We start from the raw sequence: 19,736 nt of genomic DNA on the forward strand, positions 1-19,736 counted from the left end.
GTAATCACTAGTATAAAATATTATGGAACGCTATTATGGAATTCTATATTCTACACAAATTAAATGCATAACTAAGATTATGTGGTTATAAAATGTATGTAGGAATAAAATAAACTAAAATAAATAAGTTAGTAAATAAAATGAAATACGATAAATGTACTATGAATTATGTAATGGGAATTGAATTTAATTAAGACTGTAATAGAGTAGTTAAAGATGTAAGTGTAGTACATTTCCGACGTACACTCATAAATTGTGTATTGACCGGTAGAAAGCTGTCTGCCTGCGAATGATATTCATATCGTGGTGATACAGGCAAGTACGGTTGCTCACGTACAACGTTACACAGTAGAGCCTGATCCCGGTATTGAGAAATAGTTGTAGGATGTGGTCGAAACTGCTTGATTGCTTGTTTAAAGTGGGTTTATGTTTGTTGATATACAGGGCCTCACGGATTTTAAGTCGACCAGGATGCATTTCAGTGTCAAGTATCGTAGTATTCGAATCCAAAATGGTCCTGGTGAGAGGCATATGGTGTTCACTAACAATATGGTTCTTTACGCTGTGTTGAGTCCATAATAAAAAAGTTGATAAATGCAAAATGGGCAAATAAATTTAACAAAATATGTATTAATGAAAACCTCGTTCCTAAATATATGTATATTTATATATATATATTTATATTTATATATATATATATATATATATTGATGAAAATTACAGTATGTTCGGCGTTAGTTAACTTCCAATTTAACTTTTCGATTTGTCTAACGGTTAGTCGTAAATCAATTTCAAGTTTTTTGAGTTCAGATATATATATATATATATATATATATATATATATATATATATATATATATATAGGCCCGGAACTAGGGGGGGCAAAGGGGGCAAGCGCTCCGGGCGGCAAATTTTAGGGGCGGCAAATTTTAGACATTTTTTAAAAATTTGAAAAATTTATTCGCATTTGTTATAATATGGTGATGGATCAAAGTAAATTTGATTTTTTTATATTACTCATTTTTTATTTTTTTTAAATTTTTTTTTCGTTTGTTTTTTTTCTATGTAAAGATCAAAATATAAACACAAATATTATGAGCAGAATCTTTATCTTATTTCTTATTTGTAATCTTTCCCTTATTTGATTTAAAATCACGCCGCGAAAAATATCGTATAGTATAGTAGGTTAGTTTAGTCGTTTTCATGTTAGAAAATAAAAATGGATGGCAGAAAAAAACTTAGTGGAGCTGAATACAGAAGAATTGCTAAAGAAAAACGAAAAAAAGAAAGCGATGTGCTGTCACTAACGCCAAAATTAGAAACGTTATTCAACAAATCTAATGTTAATGTTAGTATTATAGTGAATAGTGATAAAGAGGGCTCAAAAGAAAAATCAGTTAAATATTTTTATTATTTCAAATTTTATTAATTGAATAATGGAACATTATGCACAATGTGTATTAATTATGCATCCTTTTGAATAAAATAATTTTTTTAAATATTTCGTATCTAGATGACATGGAAGCTAAAAAAGAGATCAAGGAGAAAGTATTTTGGTTCAACTTCAATCCAACATATGAAACTGTAGAAGAATTATTTCCTCAACAAGACCCCACAACTAGTCTTCAAAAGACATCTAAGTTCCCTTTTGATTTCAGTGATCCTGGTTCATGGCCACAAAGTTTTTCTGATTCAGAAAGATGTTTTATAACAAAAATGAGATTTGAAAATTTAACTGAACCAAATTTGAGTAACAGTAGCCGAGAAGGACGCAATTTAACCAAAGACTGGTTTTATAAAGTTCTCAAAAATGGAGAAAAAATGAAAAGATCATGGTTAGCCTATAGTGAAAGTAATAAAGCTCTCTATTGTATTCCCTGCAGACTGTTTCCACACTTAGCTTCAAATCAAATGTCTTCTTTAGCTAAAGAAAAAGGACTTACCAATTGGAAAAAACTTAATGAAAAGTTGCCTGAACATGAAAATTCATCTAACCACAAACTTTGCTTTTGCTCTTGGAAAACATTAGAATCTTGTTTAGTAAATGGAAGTATTGATGCAGAACTCCAAGATCAGATCCAACAAGAAGAGTTGCATTAGAAAGCGGTATTGCGCTGTATTGTAGATGCTATTCTATTCTTGGCAAAACAAGGAAGTCCATTTCGAGGAAATAAAGAAAATTGTGATTTCAGCAACCCATCTAATGGAAAGTTCTTGAATACAGTTGAACTTATTTCGCATTATAATGTTCCTCTTCAACAACACATTGAGCGGCATAAGAAAGGACAAATATCCTATTTTTCACATAAAATACAAGATGAGTTTTTAGAAATTATTGCTAATAACATAAAGCAAGGAATAATACAAGACATTTTGGATGCAAAATATTTTTCCTTAATATTTGACTGCACTCCGGATATCAGTCACAGCGAACAAATGACACAAGTAGTTCGTTACGTCAAAAAAGATACAACTGAAATAGAAGAAAGTTTTATTGATTTTTTTAAAGTTAGTGTCAAAACAGGTGAAGGTCTCAGTCAAGAAATTTTAAAAAAATTAGATGCAGATGGACTAGACTTGGAGAATTGTAGGGGGCAATCCTATGTCAATGGAGCAAATATGGCTGGAAAATATAAAGGAGTCCAGTTCAGATTATTGCAGAAAAACCATCTGGCATATTTTGTTCCATGTGCTGCACACTCTCTCAATTTGGTTGGTGCTAATGCAGCTAGTGCTACTGTCCAGGCTCAGAATTTTTTTGGAACTTTGAACAGCTTGTATTCTTTTTTTGCACTTTCAACTTCACGTTGGGAAGTTCTCAAAAAAAATGTGCCGATAACATTAAAACCTGAAAGCAAAACAAGATGGTCTGCAAGATTAGATGCAGTCGAAGCTGTATATAAACATTATAGTAAAGTTCTGCAGACTCTAGAAGATCTTAAAAACTATGATTTCTCAACTCCTCAAACTGTGAATGAGGCCAGCTCTCTTTTGAAAAATATTCAAAAACTGAGGGTAAATTGTTAGCAAAAACGAATAATCTAAAATCTGCATTTTCAGAAAAGAGACCAAGAATGAAAAGAAAAATGGCTGATGAATTGTGCAATGATGAAGCTCTGACAAATGTTGAAAATATGTACCAAGTGACTATGTTAGAAATCATTGACAGAGTGATTACAGAACTTAGTGACAGATTTGAATCTTTGAATAATGTAAACAGTATGTTTGGGTTTTTGAGTGGTGTTAAAATTAAAGAAATGCAGACAGCAGATCTAAAAATTAAAGCCGAAAATTTGGCAAATATATACTCAGCTGATCTCAACATTGATGAATTCATGTTTGAAATAGAAAGTTTTAAGCATCACGCTTTGACAGTTGACAAAAGTTTAAAAAAAGCCACATCAAAAGAAATGCTAAGTCTCATTTATAAAAATAAATTAGAAAAAGGCTACCCTAACATCACTATTGCATTGAAAATCTTTCTCACGTTGCCTGTCACAGTGTCATCTGGAGAACGAAGTTTCAGTAAACTCAAAATCATCAAAAACTACATGAGAAGTACAATGGGACAGGGGAGACTGTCCAATTTAAGCATAATTTCAATTGAACACAAACGAGCATCTCTTATCAATTTTGATGATATAATCAATACATTTGCAGCTAAAAAAGCTAGAAAGATTTGTTTCTAATATAATATAATATACGAAACAATTACTTGATAAGTTGACAAATGACATTGTTTATAATACAAAGTTTTTCAATTTTTCACGTTTTATAACTATAATATAGTTGTTTTTTTCTATGTCAAGTATCTGTGTTAACATGTATATTGATACGTCCATAAATAAAACATTTTATTAAGAAACATGTAATATGTAATTTAAAAAAATGCATTTATACACCTTACGGTAGTAGCATAATAACGTCGTGGGGGGGAGGGGGTCGGCACACTGATTTTTGCCCCCCCCTGGAAAATACCCTAGTTTTGGCCCTGTATATATATATATATATATATATATACGCTAGAAATTCTGTAGCTTTCATAAATTACTGCATATATATATTACTGAAAAGCAATATTCATCGAGAAAAATTTCAACAGATTGTCGCCACACAGTTAGACCACCAATCGCAAGCCAGAACAGATTGGAGTATATACAAAACAGTTTTGATAAACGCTGCAACTAAAGTTTGTAGGAAAACTGGTACAAAACGTCAGCATGAACGTGACACTTGGTGGTGGAATGACAGTGTACAAAATGCAATAGCTGAAAAGAAAGCTGCATACAAGCAATGGCAAAAATCAAAGTCTGTTGATGACCATAAAATTTTCCGTGAGAAGAACAACTATGCAAGACGTCAAGTTGCACTGGCTCGGACAGATCAGTGCAACGAGTGGCTCACTAAAAGCAAAGGTGAACAAATGAATTCTCTACATCGTATAGCAAAACAAGCAAAGCGTACGAAAAAAGACATAGTTGGTGTCTCATGTATCTAAAATGACAAAAATGAGGTGGTTCTTGAACAAGATGGGAACAAGCTACAGTGGAGAGAATATTTCAACCGTCTGTTAAACGAAACAAATCCCATCAATATTAACTTTGATGCTCCACCCATCGAAGGTTCGATTCCAGACATCACTATAGAGGAGCTTACAGAAGCTCTGAAAGCTATCAAGGATGGAAAGGCAGCAGGGCTCTCTGGACTCACAAATGACATTATCAAAGCATCTGGTACTGCAGGTATCCAAACGTTACTACAACTTTGCCGTGAAATCTGGAGAAATTGCTCAATGCCGACTGAATGGAACTATAGCATGACAGTCCCGCCATATAAAGGCAAAGGTGATCCATTGAACTGTTCATCATATCGGGGTATACGTCTGTTAGAACACTCTCTGAAAATTGTCGAGAAAATCATTGAGTGAAGATTAACGTCGTGCATCACAATCGAAAATTATCAATTTGGTTTTATAGCGGGGAAATCAACAATTGATGCAATTCACATCCTTCGGCAACTGCAAGAGAAATACCTCGCAAAGCATCAACAACTATCACACATTTTTGTAGACCTTGAAAAAGCATTTGATCGAGTTCCCGTGAAGCAATCAGGTGGAGTCTACGTCGACAACTCATTCCAGAATATCTTGTTCGACTTGTGATGGAAATGTATACGAATACTAAGACTCTTGTCAGCACAACGGTTGGAAACACAGATGCATTTGACATCGGCGTTGGAGTTCACCAAGGCTCGATTCTCAGTCCACTGTTATTTATAACTGTGATGGAAGAAATCACAAAACCGATACGCACTGGTGACATTTGGAATCTAATATATGCTGATGATATCGTTTTAACAGCCACGTCTGAGCAGGTTGCAGCACAGATGTTTTAAGATTGGAACACCAGACTCGCCGATCAAGGATTCAAAGTCAACATCAGCAAAACCAAAGCAATGAACACTGGTGAACCCATCCAATCCACAGCTACTGGACGATGGCCCTGTTCAGTTTGTAAAGCTAGTGTTGGTAACAATTCAATCAAGTGTCAGCAGTGTAACCAGTGGTGTCACAAACGTTGTTCAAAAATAATTGGTACTTTATCTAACGTGTCCAATTTTGTTTGTCCTGCTTGCATCAATCCTCAACAACAAATTCGAAATAGCGCTGTTTTTGAAGCCATTAAGGTAGAGGAAGTCACATCGTTTCAATATCTCGGGGATGTTCTGGATTGTACTGGAACAGCTGAAGCTGCCGTTCGAGCACGCATACGTGCAGCCTGGAATAAATGGCATCTTCTTGCCTCTATATTGATGCGGCGTGACATCCCACTACCATTACGATCAAGACTTTATAAATCTGTGATACGTCCGGTGTTGTTATATGGTGCAGAAACATGGCCAATGACAACCAAACTGGAACAACAACTTCAACGAACCGACATGAAAGTGCTCCGATGGATGCAACGAATTAGTCTGAAGGATCACATCAAATCTACCGAAATCTTGCGTCGTGCTGGTTTAGATGACATAAAGGACGAATGCCGGCAACACCGTCTGCAGTGGTTTGGTCATGTCAAACGAAGTGGAAACAGTGCCATAACTTCTCTTGCAGATGTTGAAGTATCTGGCACACGTCCCAAAGGCCGTCCATGAAGTCCTGGTCGCAAACAATCGAGCAAGACATGAAAGCTCTAAATTTAAATGAAATGGATACAACTGATCGTCTAATTTGGCGCAAAAAGTTGATGGCAAAGAGAACAACATCCTACCTCGGGAAACCGGGTCTCTGGACGCAAAACGAAGATTGATTGATTGATTGATATATATATATATATATATATATATATATATATCCTATATATATATATTTTATATATATATATATATGCAGTAATTTATGAAAGCAACAGAATGTTTAGCGTTGGATAGTTTTTTATTACATTTCTCAATATTTCGAAACATATTATTTTATTTACGATAGAAGAATATAGTTTTCCAATTCATTCTCGAAGGTATAGAACCTATTTCGATTTTTCAATCATCTTGAGTGGGACATGAATGTGTTTTGGCACTAACAGTCTTTGGTATCTTTTTTTTGTTGTCCTTTCCACTGCTTTTGATGCTATGGAAGATGGAGTATAAAACTGTAAGAGAATAATAAATCAGAAATAAAAAATAAGTTAAAAAATTAATTAATTAAAAAAACATAAGAAAAAGATAAAAAATGGAGAAAAAAAATATATTAAAAATAAATAAAAAAAACAATAATGATAGTTTGTGTTTAAAATATAATAATTGACTGATTGGTGATTGATTTAAGTAGGTATCTAAGAATGAATGGTTTGACATGGTATGAAGATATGGTTTTTGTAGAGTTGTGTTTGCTTAGACGTAGACTATTATATTTCAGACAATCCAAGTAATCCTGGACCAGTGCAGATTTTTGTATAAATCATCAATTCTATCTCATCATGTTTCTCACAATACAAACTTAAATGCAACACATGAATGTGAATCTACAAAAGAGATTATCACCCGCCCAAAACCAAATCAGTTGAAGCAAACATTTTTCCACTGGCCACAACAACCTTTACAACTTGGTGGAATATATAATATGAACATGAAACCAACGTTCAAAGGATTTAAGGGCTGCTTAAGAAATGTGATGTTCAATGAAATTGTTAGTGAAAATTCGTTAAAATATTTATACTAATAAGATAAATAATGTGATATAATATATTGATTGAAAACTTGGTTTTATTTAACTTTCTCTTTCAAGAACGCTTGGGTGCACATTAATAAAGTTATGTTATTGGTATTTGTATTTGTTATCTGGCTGGCTGACTTGGTGGCTGGCTTGCTGGCCGGTTCGTTGAGATACTGACTGGATGGCTGACTGACTGACTGGATATCTGGCGGGTCGGCTCGGTGACTGACTGACTGACTGAATGAATGAATGAGCGATCGATCGATTGATTGATTTTTTCGAACAATGAATCAATTAAGTTTAAACCAAACTATATTATATTTGACTAATTTTATATTATAAATGGAATGGCTTACCATATGTTGGTGATGCATTTGTATGGTTAATTTGCTAAATTGTGAATATGTTTAAATTTAAATTTTAAAGTTATACGATCTCCATACTGAGCCGACATTGCGATTGTTTAGCAATGTTGTTGATGGGTGCCCTCAAGACCATAGACAGTGCAAACAAATATTCATGGATAATGAAAACATAAAAAAGGAAAAAAATAATATCTGCGGTCCAAACTCTTTTTGTGATAGAAGTCAAGACGAATATGCATGCGTGTGTGAGCCTGGTTGGAGTGGGGGTAGTTGTTCCGAAGGTTTAATTTATTTCTTTCAATATACTAAAACAATAAACAAAACAATAATGAAATGTAGAATGCCGTTTTTTAACAATGTAATCCAGTTTTATTTCAATAAATACGCTTAGGAGTTAACTAGAGTAATAAATAAGTCATAAAATATTTTCGTACATTTTCTCCATTTTATTGAAAATATTTTCAAAATTTACATATAAATTGTAATTCAAATGTTTTTCTAGTGCAGTTAAGTTAAAGCCGAACCAATAAAGGCTTGGAGTTATGACCCGATTCGGTTTTTGGCTCGGCTTGGATATTTTCAAGTTGCATCTTTATCGGCTCAAGATGTGGCTAGTCGATAGAGCCAACATCGATGGCCAAAAAATTTATTATGAAAACCTGAAAAAATTTCCATTTTTTACGTTTCATTGCATACTTTCTTTAGTAACGCTAATATTATTATACTTATATAAATGATTTAGCAAACAAATTAATATTTATTTTGTAACTTTAACTACTGTATAACATTAGCTACACCGGCGGTTGATTATTTGGACGACAGTTACATTGAATGGATTGTCTTAGACCACGTACACGAATTGTTTGCAAGCACGCAATACAGATACGAAACGCGTATTCAACTGATGTTCAAAACAAGACACGACAGAGGGCTCTTGTTGAAAGTTCAAAACAAAAATAAAAGCAAATATTTGAGCATCGAGGTATTTTATATTAAAGCTCATTTTGATTAACATCTTAACGTGCAGCTGTGTTTTACAATTTTTTATTCCCAATGATTTTTTTGTTTATCTATTTGTTAATTTTATATTTGTTGAATTGTTTTGCATTACAAGTTTTTTGTGGTATTATATAATTAGAGGTTATAGAACAAAAAACTCTAGACAAAAAACTCCGGACAAATAATTTTCAGAGTAAAAACTTACATGAATATACTAGAGACAAAACTTCAGAGAAAAAAAACCTTGAATGAATCCACTCAGTTCAGAAAACAAAGTCTCCTGTGAAAGATTTTTCAAGCATAACCCTTCATATATATCAGCGGAAAAAAAATTACTAAATATTTGTCAATAACATTTTCATACCAAAATTCAAATGTTGTTATCAACATTGAAACAATCATTTGGTTCAACTTTTATTTTTTATTGATATTATATTGCAACTACAAAAAAATTTGTATAAATAAAATATTTGCTAACAAAATATTATGCAGTAATAAAATATATGTAAATTTCTTGGCTAAATAGAGCAGCGAATTGCTCTGCAAGTATTTAAATAAAAAGATGATTAAAACTGTCAATCGTTATGCTAAAATCAAGTGATAAAAACACTATTTCTTCTTGATTTGTCCGTATCTTATATATTGTTTGGCTAATTGAGATGGAAGTCTTATTTCACATTTAGTAGAAAAATATAAGCGTATTATTCCGTAACTTGTTGATTTTGGGAAAATGTCAATTAATAATTTATTTAGAATTTGTTTCGAATTTATTTACTTTCATACAAACTTGTTATCAAAAATGTGTTTGAAAATTTTTCAAATATTAAATCGTTTTTAAATTGTCAAACAATGAAATGTTAACTTATTACCATTACGTAAAACTGTAAGACTGAATTATTTATAAATAGTCCGTCCGGTTATATCGGTTTTATGGATAGATTTTCTACAGCATTTAAACTTTTTAGATATTTGTTCCATAAATATATAATAACTAGAATTATATAATTTGATTATTGTTTGACTTTTGCTAGATTTTATTTTGCAGTTATGTTCTATTTATTTATGTCATACAACAAGCTGAGACAAAAGCTTGAATAACATATACAAATTGTTTAGTGAATGATAAAATTAACATTTTATAATTTAATTTGGTAAATAAACAAATAAATTATTACCACTGAATTTTATTTTTCTTACGCAGATTTTAAGCAAAAAAATTATCTTAAAGTACAATTTCGGTGGAACAAAACGAAAAATTCTTTCCTTACCTTACATAGACGTTGATGATGGTAGGTGGCATAACGTCAATGTCATCCGAGCAGGTGGCTGGGTGCGACTTGCTTTCGATTCATTTACTGGTTTTTATAACAATGAAAGTTATACAAGTGATGAAGCGATGTCACCATTTTTTATCGTCAGCGTTATCAGTGGTGGAGTTCCAAAGATCATATATTCCAGGAATAAAAGCTTTGTTGACGATCCTGGAAACATTATTGTCGATTCTGATTTCAAAAATGGCAAGAATCATTTTACATATTATAATTTTTCATGTTTCATATAATCTGTTTATTTTCAAGATAAAAATTGAAAGAAAAAATAGAGGATTTTTTGGTTGTTTATTTGTTTTTTCAACCTAAATCTTCAGCTGGAGATTTCTTATTATATTCATAAATTTTTACTTTTTTCAATACTTCACAATTATTTATTACTAGCTGACCCGGCGTATTTTGTAATGCCTTAAAAATAATAGCTGTTTAGGCGCATTATGTTAAATAAAAACAAGTGTTATTTACATTAATTTATTTTAACATGAAAATATGAATATATTTTAAAATATAAACAATTACTTTCATAAATATCAAAATTTTTAGGTGTGCCAACACGTGAGCGTACAACATCCGTGAGAAAAGCACATGTTTTTTAAATTTAAACCGATAACATTTTAATATTATCCTTGGACCTTGTTTATGGTAATTGCATGCATAAGCAAGACGTGCGGGAAATTGTAGTCGTTTGAAGCTGAAATCACCGTTATTTGTAAAAGTAAAACATTTCTCCTTCAATCTACCACTCATGATTACTACCTCGATCAAATTTTGTTAATTTTTTATTGTTAGTTTAGTTCCATTGTACAGCTTTGGTGCATTTAAATTTTGTAAGAGTATTATTGGTCATCCTACTTTTAATGTCAATAAGTGTGATGGCATCCTGGAAGCTCCGTTGAATTTAAAAATTCTACTGGATAATTTACTGCTTATCTCTCATTATTAACAATAGAACATTAATTAGCGATGTGTCCTGTACATAACAGCACCACAGACAGGCAAATCAGAAAAGATGAAAAATGACTTCTGGGCTGCGTTCTTTGACACCATCTTAACAATACCAAAATCTGGAACAATCCTGATTGGATGCGATCTCAATGGCCACGTTGGAGAGAAAACAGATGGCTTTGACAACGTACATGGCGGTTTTGGCTATGGAGAACGAAATGAAGATGGCAACCGCATCCTTGAGTTTGCTGAAAGTCACAGGTTTTTTTACTGAACACATATTTTAGAAAGAGGTTGGAACATCTCATAACATACAAAAGTGGACTATCAGCCACGCAAATTGATTTCTTCGCTGTTAAGAAACAACACCGAAGGCTATTCAAAAACGTCAAAGTTATACCTGGCGAATCATGTGTCACCCAACATAGACTACTTGTGACAGACCTGTTTGTAGAACTGTCACAACATAAGTCTAAACAAATGCTTCGGAGAATCAAAACGTGGAAGCTGAAAAGCAATATTCATCGAGAAAAATTTCAACAGATTGTCGCCACACAGTTAGACCACCAATCGCAAGCCAGTACAGGTTGGAGTACATACAAAACCGTTTTGATAAACGCTGCAACTACGGTTTGTGAGAAAACTGGTACAAAACGTCAGCACGAACGGGACACTTGGTGGTGGAATGAACGTGTACAAAATGCAATGGCTGAAAAGAAAGCTGCATACAAGCAATGGCAAAAATCAAAGTCTGTTGATGACCATAAAATTTTCCGTGAGAAGAACAACTATGCAAGACCTCAAATCGCACTGGCTCGGACAGATCAGTGCAGAGAGTGGCTCACTAAAACCAAAAGTGAACAAATGAAATCTTTGTATCGTATAGCAAAACAAGCAAAGCGTATGAAAAAGACATAGTTGGTGCCTCATGTATCAAAAACGACAAAAATGAGATGGCTCTTGAACAAGATGAGATCAAGCTACAGTGGAGAGAATACTTCAACCGTCTGTTAAATGAAACAAATCCTATCAATGTCAACTTTGACGCTTCACCCATCGAAGGCCCTATTCCAGACATCACTGTAGAGGAGCATACAGAAGCTCTGAAAGCTATGAAGGATGGAAAAGCAGCAGGGTCCTCTGGACTCACAAATGACATTATCAAAGCATCTGGTACTGCAGGTATCCAAACGTTACTACAACTTTGCAGTGAAGTGTGTTGAAATTGCTCAATGCCGACTGAATGGGACTATAGCATGGAAATGATAACAGCCCTCCATGAGCACACGCAGGTCGTTGTGCAATTTGGAGGATCTGTTTTTGGATTGTTTTCCATAAACAGTGGAATGAGATATGGATGTGTTTTGGCATTAACACTCTTTGGTATCTTTTTTTGTTGTCGTTTCCACTGCTTTCGATGCCATGGAAGATAGAGTATACATCCAAAGTAGATTTGATGATAAATTATTTAACCTGGTTCGACTTAAAACTAAAACAAAAAGAAGACGTTCTTTTTTAGAGAACTGTTGTTTGCAGATGATGATGCTCTAGTATTTCACTCATTTGAGGGACTGCAAAATCTCATCGATGCCTTGGCAAATACATGTCGAGGATTTGTGCTTACCATAAGTCTTACCAAAACCGAAATACTTTCCCAAGGTAGAAACGAATTACCGGTAATAAACATGAGTGATCATACTCTTAATGTGGTAAATCAATTTACGTATCTTGGGTCGACAATTGCAAACAACTTAAATCTGGACATTGAGCTTTCAAAATAAATTGCAAAGGCCTTAGGTCTCATGTCAAAACTCAAAACTTTTAAATCGTGTTTGAAAAAATACTAAACTTACAACAGTTACCGAAATACTTGTTCAAAAATTGATTTTGTGAATGTCGTGCATTGATTTATAGGGAAAGATTAAAATACTGTAAGTGTTAAAAAAAGCCAATACATGCAAAGATACGCTGGCTCGGGCAAGTACACCGTATGTCAGATGAAAGAATTTTTAAAGATATCCTTTATGCCAAGCTGGTCAGGGGTAAAAGAACAATCGGTCGTCCAAAATTAGCTTACAGAGATGTCTGCAAGCAAGACATCATGACTTCAGACATTTATGGGACCTGTGGGAAGAGATTGTTCGGGATTGAACAGCATGGAGACAAAGTGTTTGAGATGATATTATGGCGGGAGAATCTAAAAGATCTAAAGCTGCCTCTGGCAGGTGCAAAAGAAAAGCACTGTCATCTCTCAATCTTTCAGAAAATTCCTATTGTTGTCTTATTCTTATTGTTCTGTGGTAGAGTTTGTAACTCAAGAATTGGTCTGTTCAGTCACAGAATATCATGCAATAAATGAAAAGGAATCATAAAGTGTGATACTGCTGGGCGCGTCTATTGTCTTTCGAGACAGAAAAAAGCCATATAAAGTAATTTTATCATTAGAACAACACATCCCAAAAAATTTTCTAAAAATTTAAGACAAGGTAAAACAGGTATTTTCCCAATAATTACGTCTTTGTGATTGAGGTAATTCTCTCCATTATTATAATTAAATGCTACTAACATTGAGTCACATTTTTTTCTTTTTTGAATCATAGTTGAGCGGTTTGCCGCAAATCGGGCGGTTTGTTAGGTTGTCTCAGAGGCTCTAAAGGTTGAAGATCTGTAGCGCATCTCCAGAAGCCGTAGATCACGCTTTCATTTACTTTCCGCTGATCCCGTAAATCCATCAACCTGGATTGACGTTCTTCTTCCGTTTCTACTGATCTGGTGATTGCAGCTCTATCACGTAGTTTTTTCAACTTTGACTGGCGTTTTTCCGTTTCTGCTGATCTGAAAATTGCAGCTCTATCAACCTTGACTGGCGTTTTTTTTCGCTTTGGTTAATCTAAAAATTCTATCATGCAATTTCATTAACCTTGTTTAGCGTTTTTCAGTTTCTTTTGTTCTGGAAGTTGCAGCTCGATTATGCAATTCTATCGATATTGACTGGCGTTCTTCCGTTTTTGCAGCTAGATATAGCATTTCTGTAAGCCGTAAATCACGCTTATCTATTGATTTTGCAGATCGTTTTACTAATTTTTGTTTTGTTTTAGGCAATTTTCTACTAAGTAAAATTTTTTTCGGCGGCATAATAATATTAATATTACCAATGAACTGGTGTATATAGGTATGTGAATGCAATGAAATGACGTTATTCTGCGATTTCAAAACAACAAGGTACGTTTTGAAAACAAAAACTAAGGAAACGACTACACATAGTTTTTAGCCTCTGAAGCAAAAACCTGTGGGTGAAATTTTACCAATTTTAGAGGAACAACTTTTTTTATAATCTATACAATCAGTGAAAATTTTATTACAATCTCTTTGCGGTTTATGAGTCTATAGCCTATACATATTTCATTTACATATACGTGTTTTAATCTAACCACCCAGGTTGCATAAAGGACATAAGAATAAATGATTTTTTGTTACCAGTCAGTCAGACAGAAATTTCAAAAGCATCTTTTATTATTAACAGTTTGAAAAATGTTCTTCCTGGATGCCATGATTACGATTTTTGTTCAAATTTGCAATGCATTCTTCCGCTCATTTGTGTCAGTCGGTGGAGACACGCTGAATGCACGTTAGTTTTAAATTGTTTACTAGTTTTTCACTAATGTTTTTCCAATTTTTGTTTTATATTTCACAACGTTAAAAAATTTTTTTCTAAATGATTTCATCTATTTTTACGTTATAATTTTAAAAAATTTCGTCGATTTGCACCTCGTAGCTTTCCAGCCCACTATGACCCCGTTATTTTATTTTGGGTGATTTAGTGCATACGTTAGATCGTTTTCATGTATTAAATGAGTGTGCCGTTAAACGATGATGCTGACAACAATTAATCTACGAACGTCATATGGGACAAGCCATCTAAATGAGTTAATAATATTATTACAATGATCAATTTGCATCTTACGTACTCTAACTTATCCCAGAAGTAACTGTCCCACGGTGCATTTGAATCAGCATAAAACAAGTCAAAACCGTTATACTCTTATAAGTTTGCTTTTGAGAACCTGATTTATTTATCTAAAACAGAATAAAACGTCTTTCTAAAATATTTAAACGGGCCAACTCTTACTTTGTTCATTTTATTTCGATTGAATTTACTCCCATTCTGGACATAGACCTGATCGCCCACTTTAAATTCGTATTCTTGACGATTTTTGTTAACTCTATTCTTGTTTATTTCAAAATTTTGCATCGAATTCTTACTGACCTGTATCTATCTGCAACTAAATCGCTTTCTTGTAAGTCATCTGGGGTGATAGTTGACTTCATACCGTATAATAAGTATTCCGGTTCGAATTTTGTGGAACTATGAGTTGTACGATTGTATTCTTTGACACATTCGTCTGCAATGACGGACCATGCCTGTTTTACACCACTGTTAAGTTTACATCTTATTCTATTTACAAGTGCTTGGTTTAGTCTTTCATTTAGTCCATTTGATTGTTCAACTTGAATTTAAAAACCACTTGAATGTTCAACTTGTTGAGATACAGCATGAGTTCGGTAGAATTAATTCTGGTGTATTTTAAGTATTTTAATGTTATTTTTCTTAGCAATCGGAAAAGCAATCTTGCACATTGACTTTTTGTAATGGAGATCCAAGCATATCTACTAAAATAGTCCACTAAAATAAGCATATATTTATTTTGTGATCTATCACCATGAAAACCACCTACTGTATCAATGGACATAATTTGAAATGGTTCTGTTGCTGGTCTTAATTTTGACATTAATTCTATGATTCTATTTTTTCTGGTTTTGTTCTCTAAACATATAGTACAACTTTTACAAAATTCTTCAATTAATTGATCAAAGTTTTTAAAATAATAAAATGGTCTTATTTTCTTTCTCAATTTTCCAGCTCCAATATGTCCATATTATTCATGTACATATTTTATTATTCTTGAACAAAATTTATCAGAAACAAATATCATCGATTTGTCATTCAATTTTTTGCAAATAATACTATGGCGTTTTTCAGTTTTCTTGTCATTCTTTAATTCAGCCATGGTATCATTTTGATCATGAAGAATTTCAGGTCTTTCAATTAAATTGACAACTTGGACTGCATCATCATTTTCAAAGTTTTTCAATGCTAGTGATTGAGAAAGTAAATTAGTCGATATATTTTATTTTTTTTTCTTATGAATAATTTTGAAGTTGAATTGAGATAAATAGTGCACCAAATCGCCCAATATTTCATCTGTTCTACTTTTAGTTTTTAGATTTTCTTGAGGTTTGTCGGCACTACAAACAACAATTTCACGACCAATCAAATAATATTGCCAGTATTTTATTACGTCTTTGATAGCTTTCCATTCAAGATGGATGATGTCCTTTTTTTTCTTTTTCTGATATTTTTTTTTGAAAAGTGTTCGACAAGATGTAATATACCATCAGAATGTAGTTGTTTCAAAGTAGCTCATATTCCTTTATAACTGGCATCAATTTTAACATAGTTTCTTTGGCTTGATCGTAAATGGCTAAAATTGGTTGAAAACATAAATATTCTTTTATCAAATAAAAACAATTTTCACAGTTTTGAGACCAAATGAAACAAAACAATTTTTTTCAAAAGCGTATGCAGCGGTTCAAATTTTAAGCAATATTTTCAATATATTTCAAGTAGAAATTAATAGATCTTAGCATACATCTAACTCCTGTTTTTTATTTGTTGGATTCTTAAGATTCTTGATGGCGATTAAATTTTCTTTAGCTGGTGCTACTTTATTTTCGTGAATAAAATGTCCAAGATATTTAACGGTTTTGGCAGCAAACTTACATTTATTAAATTTTAATTTAAAACTTCTTCAGTGATAACCTGCAAAAAATTTTCAATATGTTGAATGTGTTCTTCTCAAGAACACGAAAATGTAAGAATGTCATCAATACAGTTAATGCAGAAATTGTCTAAGGCTTGATTTACGGTTAAGAAATGAGATTTTTCATTAAAACCTTTTAATAAATAAATGGATAAATTTTTTTGCAAATAAGTTTGGTTTTTTGAAAATCGTTTTATTGTGTTTATGTATAGGCAATGTAGATTTTAATAATCAAACCATTATTGATAGTAATGATAATATCAATTTTTGATAGAAGTTGCAAGAAATTTATCACAAATATTTGAGCTTTCGCTGCTGAATAAATAAACCTTACAACATTTTTTGAAAGGTGTCCTAACGGTCACTTAAGAATAGAAGACAAAAGAGAGTGCAGAAAAGTATCATTTTGTCATGAAACTGATAATTTAATAGATGTTGACTACAAGGAAGATGGAGACTTATGTGGTCAACAAGTGCTATCAGATTGTGATGGTAAAGAAGGATACGATGAGCATTGTTTCATGATAAATGAAGAACTAACGACCTCAAAAACTACCAAACTACTTCTGTTTGTCTTTATCTCCATTGTCATCTTTATTGGTAATAAATAGTTCTTTACTTCCATTTTCCATAGTAGTCAGGATATTCAAAATTTTTAAAATATCCTAAAACATTATTTTTAATAATTTAATTGATACATTTTTTATGTTGTTCTAAGTATATCAATAGTTAGTTTTTCCAAAATAAACGATCACAATTTATATGTTATAGATTGAATAAGTCAATATAGATAATTTTAATAATAACGATTATAATAATAAAGATGGTTTTCAAATCTAAAATTTTTTGAAGTCATTTGAAACATTGTTAAAGTGAGGGAATGCATGTTCCAAGCCTGTTCTTTTGAGGGAACTATTCAAGCCGCTAAAACGTCTCCGTTCTCACTTAATATTTTATTTCAAATTTTGCATTTCTGACTATGTGTTTTTGATCTAATAGGCTCCGACGATGGTTAACTCCGAAACAGTACTGTCAGCCAAGCTCAATAATAATTTTCCTCTCAATAAATATGAATTCAACAAACTCAGAAGTGTTGAGGTTTTAATAAAAAAAGATTATAAACGCACGCTGGGCAACCATTTTTAATGACATTTGTATTAAAGAGAGCCTCGTTCCTAAATAGATATATATATATATATATATATATATATATATATATATATATATATATATATTGATGGAAATCACAGCATTTTCCGCTTTAGTTACCTTCCTGTTTAGTTTTTCAATTTTTCTAACTGTTGATCGTAAATCGATCTTCGTTTGCGATGTCTATGGTTTACTCGACATCGTGTTGTGGATTTTCAACCTCTAAATTTTCTTTTATAAACTAAAGTTTTTGCTCATTTTCTTTCAATAAAACAATAATTAGTTTTTTCTGACAACGTTTTCAAAATTTGCAAAAGTTTTCGTTGCTCTATTACAGTTCGTTTTATAATTTATTTTTTTCTTCATCGTCGTCATAGTAATCGATTTTAATATCAAATTTCAACGGTTTTTTAATTCTAATTTAATTTATTTTAAATAATAATTTCATATTTTTAGCTAATTTAAAGTTTTTCAATTAAGTTTCTAGTTTTCTGTTTTATTAATTTTATTTTTTCATCCGTTTTTACTTTTTTCTACTAGTTACTAATTATTGCTCACATCCTTAATCGAATGATCTAATACACTTGCCAACAACTGCTTGATTTTCTACCCGACAAATTCACCTTCAAAAGACTGCTAAAAAATACTCTTTTCCTCAACAAAATTTGGAACCCAGATCATCACCAACATCAACACCTTTCCTCTTTTCTTCAATCGCTACAGCGCTCTACAACAACTTCAACATCAACACCCTCGGCCCTTTTCCCTCAATCGCTAGAGCAATCTACAACAACTTAAACATCAACACCCCCGGCCCATCTACTTAGCACTAATTCAATGTCAGCAATACCAGTAGTAGTTTCATTAACCCTTGAAAGAAGCAACCACCCCAGTCGACGCTTCTCGCCTAATCAACCAAATCTCATCTACATCAACATATAACTTAGCCAAAATCACTCCATGTCATCATCCACCCACCATCTATATTTTGAATGTCACTAGCGTTGTCAAGCCACATGCTATTGAGCATTTGAGATGTGATGTGTATCATCTTCACCCTGACATCATCATAATCACCAAGTCATGGATTAAGCCAGATCACCCTGATGGTTTGATTGCAATAGATGGCTGTACCCTTCAGAAAAGACCGCCCTGACACGCGGCGTAGAGGAGGCGTTGTTATCTATTTGAAGTCATCCATCTCATTTCAAATTCACATCATTTTCTCTCATGCTATCATGGATGCACTGGAAAATCTTTGTCTGAAATGTATTATTGAGAGTGAACCATACTTAATCTGCGCCATCTATCACCCACCAAATTATACGAAGTCCAGACCTTGATGGGTTACATCGATGAACTCTCCAACACTGCGTTGGAGAGCAACTCAAAACTCATCATTGGGGGTGACTTCAATCAACTCGACCATCATTCCATCCTTCAAACAGGTCTACACCCTATATCCTGAGGTCCCACCCACCTAGGTCACAACCTTGACAGAATATTAATGTACACCTGGACATCACTCACACTTATAGGTCACACGTTTCAATACATCATCTTGGGGTGGTTGCTGCTTCTCCGCCTCCACCAACTAACTTAACATCGAGAAACAACACCACGAGAAAAGTCATCTCATTTCGCCGTCGTCATCCTTTACAGAGTAGTGCTTGCCTTCAACATCTCAACAACATCGACTTCAATAACATCTTCGATTTCAACATCACCACCAACAACAATACTCTACCAGCAAATTTTAATAATAATACTATTAATTTTGTTATTATGAAAAATAACAATGATAATAATATTCCAACTCATAATAATAATACTTGTAACAATAATAATAATATTAACAATG

At 32.9% G+C, this 19,736-nt stretch overlaps 3 protein-coding genes across 3 annotated transcripts in view; all 3 read left to right on the forward strand.

Annotated features, from left to right (window-relative positions):
* Positions 1-1,219: 1,219 nt before the first annotated feature.
* HELRODRAFT_175871 (hypothetical protein) lies at positions 1,220-10,132 on the forward strand (the record flags this gene model as incomplete). The annotated part of the gene is made up of 6 exons (XM_009023242.1): positions 1,220-1,348; positions 3,066-3,384; positions 7,026-7,180; positions 7,634-7,853; positions 8,364-8,554; positions 9,773-10,132. 6 exons carry the CDS (start codon positions 1,220-1,222, stop codon positions 10,130-10,132), a joined length of 1,374 nt encoding a protein of 457 aa, XP_009021490.1.
* Positions 10,133-10,993: 861 nt separating this feature from the next.
* HELRODRAFT_175872 (hypothetical protein) lies at positions 10,994-17,337 on the forward strand (the record flags this gene model as incomplete). The annotated part of the gene is made up of 4 exons (XM_009023243.1): positions 10,994-11,105; positions 12,842-13,069; positions 14,283-14,472; positions 17,076-17,337. The coding sequence occupies 4 exons, from the start codon at positions 10,994-10,996 to the stop codon at positions 17,335-17,337; spliced, it is 792 nt and encodes a 263-aa protein (XP_009021491.1).
* Positions 17,338-18,999: 1,662 nt separating this feature from the next.
* HELRODRAFT_175873 (hypothetical protein) overlaps positions 19,000-19,736 on the forward strand; it is a gene marked incomplete at both ends in the record, with an annotated part of 1,445 nt that continues 708 nt past the window's right edge. Inside the window, 2 exons of the mRNA XM_009023244.1 lie at positions 19,000-19,144; positions 19,207-19,323. Of these exons, the coding sequence (XP_009021492.1) occupies positions 19,000-19,144; positions 19,207-19,323 (262 nt within the window). The remainder of the gene's footprint in view (positions 19,145-19,206; positions 19,324-19,736) is intronic.

This window comes from Helobdella robusta (assembly GCF_000326865.2).
Source record: "Helobdella robusta unplaced genomic scaffold HELROscaffold_35, whole genome shotgun sequence".
NCBI lineage: Eukaryota > Metazoa > Annelida > Clitellata > Rhynchobdellida > Glossiphoniidae > Helobdella > Helobdella robusta.